The 12,081-nt window shown below is 44.6% G+C and overlaps 1 protein-coding gene across 5 annotated transcripts in view; it reads right to left on the bottom strand.

The window, feature by feature from the left end:
- Nucleotides 1–238: 238 nt before the first annotated feature.
- Nucleotides 239–12,081, bottom strand: part of kidins220a (kinase D-interacting substrate 220a) — a 45,128-nt gene continuing 33,285 nt past the window's right edge. The window contains exons 25-33 of one of the 5 annotated variants that reach the window (XM_068579883.1): nt 9,058–9,269; nt 8,475–8,591; nt 7,614–7,673; nt 5,822–5,854; nt 4,527–4,643; nt 4,230–4,328; nt 3,247–3,465; nt 2,215–2,436; nt 239–1,833 (exon numbers count right to left, since the gene is read on the bottom strand). In XM_068579883.1, coding sequence (XP_068435984.1) covers nt 910–1,833; nt 2,215–2,436; nt 3,247–3,465; nt 4,230–4,328; nt 4,527–4,643; nt 5,822–5,854; nt 7,614–7,673; nt 8,475–8,591; nt 9,058–9,269 — 2,003 coding nt within the window. In that variant the 3' untranslated portion in view covers nt 239–909. The remainder of the gene's footprint in view (nt 1,834–2,214; nt 2,437–3,246; nt 3,466–4,229; nt 4,329–4,526; nt 4,644–5,821; nt 5,855–7,613; nt 7,674–8,474; nt 8,592–9,057; nt 9,270–12,081) is intronic. The other 4 variants (XM_068579878.1, XM_068579879.1, XM_068579880.1 and 1 more) reach the window with 4 other exon arrangements.

Raw genomic sequence — 12,081 nt, 5'->3', positions numbered from 1 at the left:
GCGCGTTTGTATGGACAGTGCGCCATCTATCGGAGAACAGCAGCGCAGTCAGTGACGACCTCTCGCACGTCTCTTCTTCTCTGTTGAATTAGGGTAAATATGAAATATGTTGCAGAGAAAACCTTTCGTCTAAATATTCTGGTGTATTCACAAGCCATATCCAAGTCCACTGAGGCGTCTCTCTACTAACAGCAGATCTTCCTGCACAAAGAACAGAAAAGAGAAAACATGAGACTAATTTCAAGGGTAGGCATAGCAAAATGTTTATTGAAGTGAACACCTTTTCACAAGGGACTAAGGAAAAGACATCACCACTAAGGGGACTAGTGCAGGCAGTTCTATCACATTTACTACCAACAACACTCTGCACCACCAGTCTACACGGCCATCCATTGAGATATTCTAACCACCAAACACAGCACAACACACTTCAGAGACAAAAGTCCCCAGTAACACAGCTTTTTTTTTTGTCCTGAGAAACACCGCTTTTTTTGTAACACATAATGTCGACAACATTTAACATGTCATTACTAGACTAAAGACGAGATTAATTCCACAACAGCACCATATTCACACGAGAAAGAAATCACGCTGAAATGATCTAAACGCACGGCACTGTTAAAGGAATCCCAATTTGACCTGACAAGTATTTTTGGTGTCATGAACTTCCAATTGTAGTTATTAATGCGTCTTTGGATTTGTAACTCATTTGTTTTCTTTACAAAACATACAAAGTAAAGCTTTAGATCAGTAATCTTGATTCACAGCAACACATTTCCTTTGTAACGGTAGAACACACATCTAGTCTAATCCTTTGGAACACGTCACAACACGAACATTATAATAAGTTCACCAAGAACATCAAGAACAACAGTCTACGTGGCTCTTTACGGACTAACGACCAGCTTCTCAGAGGACGCTCTCCGTCTCGTCTCCCAGGCTGATGGAGCGCAGGTTCTGGTTGTGGATGGCTGCAGTTGTGGTGTTGGCAGTGGTGCTGCTGCTGCTGCTGCTGCCGGGGGTGATGATGACAGCTGGCGAGACGCTGATGCTGGAGGAGGAGGTGGTGGAATCCGTGCCTGTGATGTTAACCGGCTGCTGGTGGCTTTTGTTGGCGTTGCTGTTGGTGGTGTCGTCTGGGCTCTTTGCATTGTCGTTAAGGGTGCGGATGCTGGAGGGGCAGTTGAGGTTGCAGACCACGCTAGATGGCCAGCCGTCATCAGGACTGCTGGCCATTAGGCTGGCCTCGGACGGAGCCTCGGAGCAGATGGACATGCGGGCCACCGCCGCATCCTGCAGGCCGCTCAGGCTGCTGGGGAGGAGGCCTCTCTTCTTCACCAGACCCTCCAGCTCCAGTTCGATCGGGCAGGGCCTCAGTGCTTCTCCCTCCCCGTCAACGTCTCTTCCAGCCTCATCTAGAGAGCGGTCGGAGGAGCTGTCACTGGAGCGCATTCCTGAGTCAGGCGAGTCCTTCTTATCCAGGAGGATTTCGGTGAGGAAGCCAGGCTTGAGCAGGAGCCCAGTGGGCTGGGAGCCGCTATGGCAGGATAGATCACCAGCTCTCGCCTCTTTGTGGAGGAGAGGTGTGGTGGTGTCGGCCTCTTCTGGGCCGGAGTCTTCATCGTTGGGCAGCTTGTTGTACAATGACCCGCCTACCTTCTTCCTGGAGCCTAGAATCTTGGACAATGTGCTGTGGTCCAGCTTCTCATCCTCTTCGCTGATGGGGTCTAGGGGCTGGGGATCGGTCCCTGAGGGGAAATCTGTGGCATCACTAGTCTTGGAGCCTCTCTTGGTGAAGGACTTGCGGATGTCTTGGTCAGCTCCTTCTTTGGCCTGAGGAGAGGGAAGAGGATTCAATGACAAGAACATGAATATGTATAGTCGTTTGTGTTATTGACCAAGAAGGCTCTGAAGAGGGGATTCCTGTCCCTGCCTTATGTGCCAAGAGAAACAAAGACGGAAAAGCAAATGATGAAGAAATGCAAGAAGCAGAGTTCTCGCCTTTCCTAGCTCAGGATAAGACATTTTCTGTTGCACAGGCCAGAGGAATACAACATTTAAAAACACAAGTTTAAGAAAGACACAACATACATGTTCAGAAACTACGTCTTCATTAGTTAATGACAATAGTCACCACATTGTGATCAGACAGTGGGAGCTTCTACTCAAGTTATGCTGTCAGTGATGCAATGGCAAGTGTGACTATCCACCCACTTCTTTGTCCTCTGAGCTGGCAGTCTGAAGGAATTGTCCAGGGTGGGGCTGCACCGGCCTCTCTCCCCCACCGCCGGACATCTCCACCTGCGCCATCTGAGAGATGTACTCCCTGTAAGCATCATGATACTCAGACTGCTGCTTGTCTGTCAGCTTGCAGATGTCGTTAGAGGATTCCTGAGAGTTGAGGCTGGACATGCTTGCAGTGCGGAGATTTGTCACCTGACAAGATGAGAAAAAAATTGACTGGTGTGAGTTTGTTATGGAATATATTCACATTAAAAGTAACTGAAGAGTCAATTCAGGTTCTCACCCACCACCATACAGCAATCTCTGCTGTATGGTGGTGGGTGAGAACCTGAATTGACACCTGCATATCATAAATTGAGAAATGCTGCACATAACAATCCTGTAATTACCTTAGTAACCAATAAAATAGTCAGGACATGAGAATGAGATACACAGACAAAGTTTTTTGCAAAGGTTGCAGGCGGAGTGGTAATGAAAGCTGTGGTGTGTTTTCAGTGTTGGATGATGGGAATTTGAAAAAGATTACAAAGTGAGATTGTAAAATAGCAGCAGAGCCAGCTGCCTACGTGTGAGTGTTTGCTCATGTCTAAGAGATGTTGCAAATTGAGAATAGGGAAGGTGAAAAAAAAAACAGGGGGCCCCTTCACACTTTTTTGTGCCCTGCAGTGCGAGAGTGTGTGCACTTTTAATTCTGCCATATTCAAACGCACCATAAGCTTCCTCTGCCAATCTTTTTTCTCACTCACAATCACATGAATGTGAAACCAGTGAGGTCACCAAAACACTGGCTTGATGCAGCAGACTTGTGGCCATGTGACAGTTTGGGGTGTGTAGTCGTGCGATTCTATTTGCGACTTTGTGTTACACACTGACACCTCTGCCTACCCCAGCAATGTTAAGGCCCTTCATGTCTTAGCATGTTGATACGGGTTGGTATAGTGTGCAAACACACATCTCGCATCTGTCTGATCCTAGCACTTAGCTCTTGACAGGAAGACTGACCGGCCAGTGAGAGTTGTTGCTGTGTCTTGGAGGTTCCTCCAGCCCCGCTCCGCTGAGCTCCTCAAAGCTGAGATTCAGGCTGAAGGCTGCCGCTTCATGCTGGGCCCCCCCTGAGCGTCTGCTGGACTCCCCATGGTGCAAGCTGCTGTCCTGTTCGCTAGCAGCTCGGGACTCATCTTGAAGCAGAGCCTGGCTTTCATTGTGACGTAGTTCCATCACCTGGGAAAGACATTGCAATTTTTACTTTTTCAGATCAACAAACGTCATTGGACTTTCGTTACAGAACACACAGTCAACATGTACTACAAAAAACACTTGTGAGAGTGAGCTGTTGCCCAAGTAGAGCTATTCAGATGCCCCATCCTCCCTGACAAAACCTCCCTTCATCCAGATATCAGTTAGCCATCTTGAACCAGATGTCTGTTCTGGCTGTGACCTGGCAACACAACACTGCATAGTGTACGAAGCTGTAAGGCCACTGCACTTTCCAGCTGCTCCTACATGAGCTCCGCATTGGATCTCCGGTAAATCACGACCAATCCATGGCTCTGGTTTGGTATTAGGAGCACAGACAGACATCTGATGAAGTGAACCCTGCTACATGTGTAAGTGATTTCAGCCCTGGCTCAGCCGACTGGACTCCTGGCTGACTGAATAGCGTCCTTCTAATACCGATTATGAAATCTGCATCCTAATATCAAGACGTTGTATTATGGGATGTTGTCTGGCTTCTTTTTGAACTAAACAAGAGATGCCATATATCAACAGGAGGGCCTTGGCAGGGCTGAGTGTCTGCAAAGTATCAGAGTGAGGAGAATGTATGCAATTGTAAATCTATTTTAGTCCTTTACTCTAGTGTAACGAAAAAGTAGGTAAGTTATTGTTGTTGCTGGACTTATTCTTTCTATATCACTTATGTCTTACTGATATAAATGTATTATATAGATTCCAAATAGCAACAAACAAGCGACATTTAGTCTTACCGTTCCCCTGAAGAGCTGCCAGTCGCCAAAGTTCATCTCCATCTCTTTCTTCAGCTCATCCAGATTGCACTGAGACAGCACTCGACCATTTATATTAGCCTGCAATGCATAGGGATTGACTTTATCAACAAGTGCAAAGTTGCATTAGGCTAAAAAAACATCACAATCCCATAAGGAGGCATCGCAAAAAGAACTGCATGAAGAAAGAAAAAAGACAAACAACCAGAAAACATACAGTAATTATCTGAGAAAGTATTAGAAAATGGATCCGATTTATAATGTTATTGACAGTCGCACCTTCTTGATGGTGGATGTGTACTGAGGCAGCATGCTGGGGTCGATTCCATCCAGATGTCTGAGACGCTCACACACTGCATCTGTGTTCATAGAGCTAAGCCGGACTGCAGGAGAGACCTACACACAAACACAAAATCAGAATATAAACAACTTATTCAGAGAGTTTTTGTGAGTTAAGGTGACCAGGGCACACTCGCACACTCTGTTAGACCAACTCATCACTCCTAACACATTGATAAGGGCAAAACGAGCAACAATTCCTGGCAAAGAGACATGCAGGCCTGTTACTGTGAGGCACACAGAGGTGCAAAACCACAATCCCACACAGTAATTCTCTCGATCAGTCACACAGTGTAAGTGTAAAAGTAAACAAAGCTGCCAACCTATCCAAATACACTGTTACCTGCTCTTATTCTTTTCCTCAGAGTATATACAAGGACATAAAGTGTGTGCACAACACTTAAGGGATAGAGTCTGTAAGTCTGTGGGTTGCTGCTGAGTGGAGCCACACTGAAGCGGCTGCCGCCAAGCAGCTACGAGGCTTTATTGTGACTAATACCGGTGGCCTGTTGATGTTGTCTAAGGCCTCACAGAGAGCCAACATGCCACCCGCTGGCACAAAAACTAAACAAACCTCATTCACTCTCACCCACTCCTCCAACCCTCTCCCTTTCTTCACTCTTCCCTCTCCCTCTGGTTCAGCTTGTCTTGAACCTTCACTCTTGTTCCTTCCTTCCTTCCTTCCTTCCTCTCACATTCCTTCCCTCCCAGCCTCCTGCACCGACCTCCTCTCTTTCCCATCACTCAGTTTCTCTCTCCTCCATCTCTTCCTCCTACTCGCTCCCTCGTCATCTTTGCTCTCTCTCAGCTATTAACACCATTAAGACGTGGCTTCAGACTAAGCCCCCTGGCTTTGTTTCTGGTTTCGAGGGAGAAAGGAGCAGAGCTTAGTCGGACTGTGAGTAGTTGCTGGACAAAAAAAACAAGCAGCTCACACAATACAGTACACAATAGGAGGTGCCAACTTTCTGTAGTGGTGAGCAAGAGGATGAACACGGGAACTCGGGGAGTTTAGCTACTGTTCATATCCACACAGTAGAGGATTTACTCTCGAAGGAAACTATGTTAGTGAATCTACTACTAGTTGTGTTGTGCATTTATTTCTAAGGGATGAGTCTATAATATCTATTTCTACAGCATGCTTGGTAGTACTGAACCAGTGTGTTAGAAATGAGGTATAGAGGCACAGATGATGGAGAAAAGGGTTGGATGGCGGGATGAAACCAGAGGTGTACCTGCTTTAATTTGTAAGGCAGCGACTTTAAATGCTTGATAAGGAGACAAAAAAAGCAGACGGATAAATAGTCAGCCAAAAATATGCACAGACATTTATAACATTGTGAAGCCGGGACTGTACCTGTGAAAAAGGAGAGGGGAGGGGTGCAGCAGAAATTAAGACATAATAGACAGACAGACGAGCACACATGTTGAACTCATCATCAGCGGGCAGGAGAGACAGAAACAACAGAGTAGACAGACATCTATCTGTTTCGCAGCAGGAGAGGAGACGGCCGCTTTGCAGTAGCTGCATGACAGACTGGAAAAGATGAGGCTATTGGAAGTAGAAATATTACACGAGGAGATTTTGTTTTTCGCTGGAGTCAGCAGGCTTTGCAGTCATAATCTTTGCAGACAGAAAGGATTGCGGACGAGACATAGACGGAGAGAAAGACCCAGAAAGAAAATGAGACATCTCTCACTCGGCGCAGAAAAAGCAGAAGTTTCAATTCAGGGAAGGCCTTGAATAAGACTCCTTGATTCAGACTGCAAGCGCATGTTCTAAGAACGTGAGTGAAAGCGTATATGTCTGCGGGTGTGTCTGCGTGTCTTGGTGTGAACCCTCCCAGTGTGTGTGTGTGATAAGACTGTAATTACAGCTGGGCTGAGCTCAGGGCTGGGCAGAAGGATGGGGAAGAGGAAACAGAGCTCTGTGAGGGAGGAAGCGTCTTGGTAAGGAGATAAGCTCTACTAGCACTGGGCTCATTGTCAGTGTGTGTGTGTGTGTGTGTGTGTGTGTGCGTGTGTGTTGTGTGTGTTGCCAGCCCCAACAGTTGCTCTGATGATAATCCCGGCAGCCCGAGGAATCCATACTCACACTTATATCAGCTAAGCAATTACACTGGGCTGAATCCAAAGACACACATAAATGTGTGAGTGTGCACGCACATCGACATTCACAGATTTGCAGAAATACAGGCACATGTGAACACTACACAAAGAGATCAAGTGTGAACCAAAAAAGGGATAAGATGGGCTAATATACATGGGATGGAAATGAGAAAATTTATACGAAGGAGGAAAGGAAACAAAAGCAGAAGGGAAGATATGAGGAACAAAAAATGTTGTAAAATTTAAGACAGGGATGAAGGTTTAGAGAAAAAGAGGAAGATTGAAGCAAAAAATATAAAGACACAAAAATACAGACGGAGAATGGAAGGAACTTTACATAGTAATCTATATTTAAATCTTTCAAACAGCTCCTTTAAATGCTTCCTGGCAGCGCCCTGATAAGTGGCTTTGTGGAGCAGAAATCTCCTGAGTGGTGTTATCATCCAATTGTTCTAATAGTGGCTGCTCACTTAAAACGTCTGTATATCTGAGATTCACTTCTTGCAGCTCCATGCTTTCCGAAAGCGGGTTACCACACTTTTAATTCCATTTATAAGAGAATGTGAACGGCTACAGTGTCAACATCAGAGTGGACTTCATTCAGCATGTTATATTTACATATAACATATGACGCTTGAGACAAAATCCCCCTCTCTTGATGGTAAGCGGGCGGTCATTGTTGCACCGGATGCAGTATTTAATGTCAGCATGCTGCAGCAAGTGTGACAGTCTATTTTTGTTCTCTCGGCTTTTGTAAACCACAGCAACAAAATAAGTAGTCCCTAACCGAAATATAGCCGTGCCTGTTATGCGTTCAACACAAGAAATGACAAACGAGGCTTGACAACATGCAGATAATGAAGGACTGCTTGCATATTTGCATATGTGCAGGGCTCCACAACCGTAACTACATGTTACCATAGTAGGGTCAGAGGGACAGGAGGGGAGGCCTTCTCTGGCATCCTCTGCAATAACATCCTGACATGGGCACAGAATGGAGACAAGGATAGTGTAGAGAGAACGACTAGTGAAGATTGACTCAAATTATAGAATGAGCGTTTACTGCTTTACTGCAGGTTCACAAACTGAATGAGGCGTACGCTACTACCTGCACAAAAGCCCTGATCTGTAAAGACAAACTTGACAGTTTTTTAAAGGGAAACTGCGCACTGGCCGGCATACGCAAGTTTTAGGAGTCAGATATATTTTTGCTGTACGTACACTTTCTCATTGGTACGTACACAAACATTTAGTTTGGATCCTTTGAGACGTTTTATAAATAAGACCCTCGGACAACAACTGGAAAACACGGTGATATTGAAATCATCAGCAGGTAAAATGTGAAAGCAAAACAAATGACATCACACTGAGGAAAGTGAGACAAGGGGAAAGAGGAAAGAGGTACTTAAGAGAAGAGCAGGTGTAAGAAAAAATAAAAATAAAAAAAAAGAATAGAACTGATCCCATATTAAACATAGCATATTGTAAAATAGCATATATTATCAGGTGACATAAAAACACTATATCCTTTGTTTCTTTGTAAGTTAAATGAATACAAATGGATCAAGATCTCTCTTAACTGGCACAGTTTAAAAACATTGAGTAACAAACAGGAAACAGAGTCGTGAGAGCAAGAGGATTAAACCTTTCACTCGCTTCAATCTCAGAAACGATTTTGTTGCATTATACAAATACTACTAATACTAGTGTACCGGGGCTGTAATCATCTCATGTGAGATAGAGGGACACGTCAGGTGGCTTTAATACTTCTTTACTTACAAGTCCATTGATGTTGTCCTTAGGTTGACCGGGTGGTTTAATGGAGGAGCGCGAGGATGAGGGGACATGGTGGGAGAAAGGCCGTGGCAGGTGATACACATGATGGGGGAAATAAGGCTATGAGGGGAAAGGAAGGAATGAGGTAAAAATAAAATGAAAATCATATGAAGGAGGTCAGGCACAAAACAAATTGCAGCAGAGAAAAGACTATTGCTAACTTGCTCACCTTTTCTCAGTAAATGAGGTGCAGGTTATTTAAAAACCTGATCATATGGTACATTCAAAGACGTGTTTATGTGACAGTTTATTCAGGTGCAACTGCCAAGTGAGTAAATGCAATGTGACATGTTGATAACATGCAGAGAACTGAGCATTTTAATTCAGCAAGGTTCTTTTTAATAACAGCATGGTTGTGGGGATCAGTGGGTGTCACTTCTTTTTCTGTCAGATAGTCGGCCAGCGATTCCAATTTTATTCCCTTTGTTTATTTTTAGAGGATCAAGGAGATCATTTTCTCACTCATGCTTTTCTGCAATAACACGGACACACAACCTGATGGACTCCAAGTAGTAGGACTCCTCACCCGGTTGTAAAAGGGGTGCTGAGGGCCAGTCATCCCACTGAAGTAGGCACTATGAGGCTGAGGAGGCAAAGATCCGGCGAACGAGCTCGCTGGGGAGCAGGCGGCAGAGGGCTGGCCATAGCCTGACTGGGGACGGGGCACTGGTTCTTGCAGCGGCATTGTGGGATAGGTCACTCCACCCAAGTGCATCTGCTCTCTTGCCGCTCGTACATCTAAGAGAGGACAGAGCCGGAGGAAAAAAGAACAAGAGAGGGGGAGAAAAGGAAGTGTTTATCTGTGATGCTGATGATCATGACTTGGCTAGGACTATAAAGAGCCTTCAGATCCACCCACGCATCAATAATTTAGTTGAATTTCATCATCTCAAGAGAGTTTAGCCAGTTGTGAATCCACAGAGACAAAAATATATCAAACAAATGACAGCAAAATTCCTTGATTCTTCAAGCACTGTAGGGAATACAACAAGACGGTTGTTCCTGAACATGTTCCTCTGAGAAGACAATCAAATAACTAAATGCTGGAGCGAAAACGAGTGCCGATGATATGGTTGAATCTTCAACTGTGAATTCCATTCTCACTTTGATTTCTATGAATCCGTTTCTTCACAAAGCAGCACGCGCACTGATATTCTGTCTTTTTCTGATGATATGCCGGCATGGTGTCTCTGCTGTCCCTGACATATAAATTCACCAAATGAATTAACAAAGCGGACCATTTGAACTCATCGGCACTATCGCACAAGTACTTTTCCACAATTGTTTTCACATACATCAATCTGACTCCGAAATGAGTGGAGTAGGCGCTGTGTAGGGAGGGAGCTTTGGTAAAACCTCCCAAATTAAAGTTAAATAAGCCCGGAGACAGAACAGAGTGTCTCTGTGTGGCTGGCATGAAAGTAAGAACCAGAAACAGAAGCAGGCACCAGAATGTCTCCTGGTTATACAAGTGGCTGCTGAATGACACGCTGAGTGAGACCCAATCCAGCCTGCAAACACAATGGGGGCCTTATGATGTGAGTCAGGCTCATGGGCGGGTATCACTGACAGCACTGCCCACTGGCTGGCCACAGGACACCGGGCACTAAGTACCGAATGGCCACGGAGTGGAGGGAGCGGGATGACTGGGAAGGAGCACTGGTCACCTTCGTCTCCATGGGGACACATGTAGAGGTGAAACACACACATATACACACACGCACACACACGCACGTGCACAAAACTAAACACATGTTTTGTGGATACGTAAAAACACCTACACACTTTCAGGACTGGTCATGGACTTACAGACCGGACGTCTGGTTGTAGCGCTTGGTCAGCTGTGTTCTCCGTGACTCAACTTCAGCTCAGTGGAACAGACTTTGTGTGTGTGTCGTCTGTGGTCGCATAACGCTATGATGCAGCAGCTTCACACTCGGCGTCATTGACACTCCTGTACGGGCTGAATGGACGCTGACGCACAGAAGCAAAAGTACAGTGTCGCTCTGGCTTACAGTTTAATACTGATGCATCGCGTCACTATTGCTGCAAACTGTGAAATCTGGTGCAGCAGCGGAAGCACATTGGTGACAGCGAGTGAACATTTTGTCCTGAGCTCAGTGTCAGGGCAGTTCATATTATTTATATTGCCCAATATTGCAAATTACTAATTTGCCTCAGGGGGCTTTGCAATCTGTGCAGCATATGACACCTCTCAGAATAGGAAAAACTCCACAAAGAAAAACTTTAATAAGGGAAAAAATGGCCATAACTTCAGGAAGAGCAACTAAAGAAGGATCCCGTCCCTCTAAGAATGGACAGACGTGCAGCGCTGTAGTGGAAATCTGCTCGACATTTGATTGTTTGGAAATGAGAAGCAAACTGAGGGTTTCTGAGAGCCCCTGCAGTGGGTGATTTTAGAGCAGACCTTGCTGCAATATCATGAGTAATGTCACTGCCAAATGAGCTGGCACTGAATTCCGCACATCACATGGAGGATAGTTCTGTTCCTCCAAGCCATTGTATACTCAACCCTTTTATGTACTTAAGACAAAACAGAACGATAAACCTCTCTCACACACTCTCACAAACACACACACACACACACACACACACACACACACACACACACACACACACACACACACACACACACACCTCATCATCATCATCATCATGATGGCAAATAAAGTGTTTGCAGGCAGACTTGAGGAAACTTTGAGAAAAGAATGAGTTCTTTACTCAAATGTAATTTTTTATGAAACAAATTGATATTATGGTGAAATACCAGTTAATCTCCATCAATCTGTCTTAACCTCATGTGTAGATGTTTTATAAGTGGGGCCGTAAAGGTTTCTTAGCACAATGCACAAGAAGGGCATCATTTAGTTTTAAATAGCAGCTATTTTTAATCCTCCTGTTGATTTACATGCAACATGATTCTTTTACTGATTTGAAGCTTAACAATTCTCTACTCATCAGGACTTCGTAAAAATTAAGCATGTCAAATATTACAATCTAAAGATAATTGAACAGTGAAGCTAATTTAAATTTAAAAAAAATACTTCAAGATTTTTGGAGCCAATCACCAGGCCTATTTGAAGCTTTGTTTTAATCATGTAGCTTTTTGTATTTAACTATTCTTAACAAGAATGTGTAATTTATTTTGCTTGTTTTGCATCATCTGATCGGCTCTGCTGATCGAGCTTTACTACTCAGTTTATTTAGAACGAATATCGGCTGATAACAATCTGTGGCCGATCAATCGGAGCGTCCTTAATTCTTCAAAGCTTCAAGACAAAAAGCTTAAAAACTGCTCATTCCAAAGTCAAGAATAAACTCATTATTGCTGTGTTCCTCGCAGTTACCACATCTCATCCAAATAAAACACGTTTTGAGAGCGCCTTGGTGGTAGCCCAACGGTTACTGTGCATGCTTCCTAACCATAATGTCTCAGGTTCAATTTCAACTGTGGGACCTGTCATAGCTCTTTCTCTCTCTTTTCAAACAAACAAATGGATTTCGACGTATTAGACGGCACACTCCAGCT

This window comes from Clinocottus analis, unplaced genomic scaffold, assembly GCF_023055335.1.
Source record: "Clinocottus analis isolate CAN_PGR_092001 unplaced genomic scaffold, fCliAna1.0.p SCAF_17, whole genome shotgun sequence".
NCBI lineage: Eukaryota > Metazoa > Chordata > Actinopteri > Perciformes > Cottidae > Clinocottus > Clinocottus analis.
Note: the sequence above shows the minus strand (reverse complement) of the source record. Positions and strands in the feature narration are given on the sequence as shown.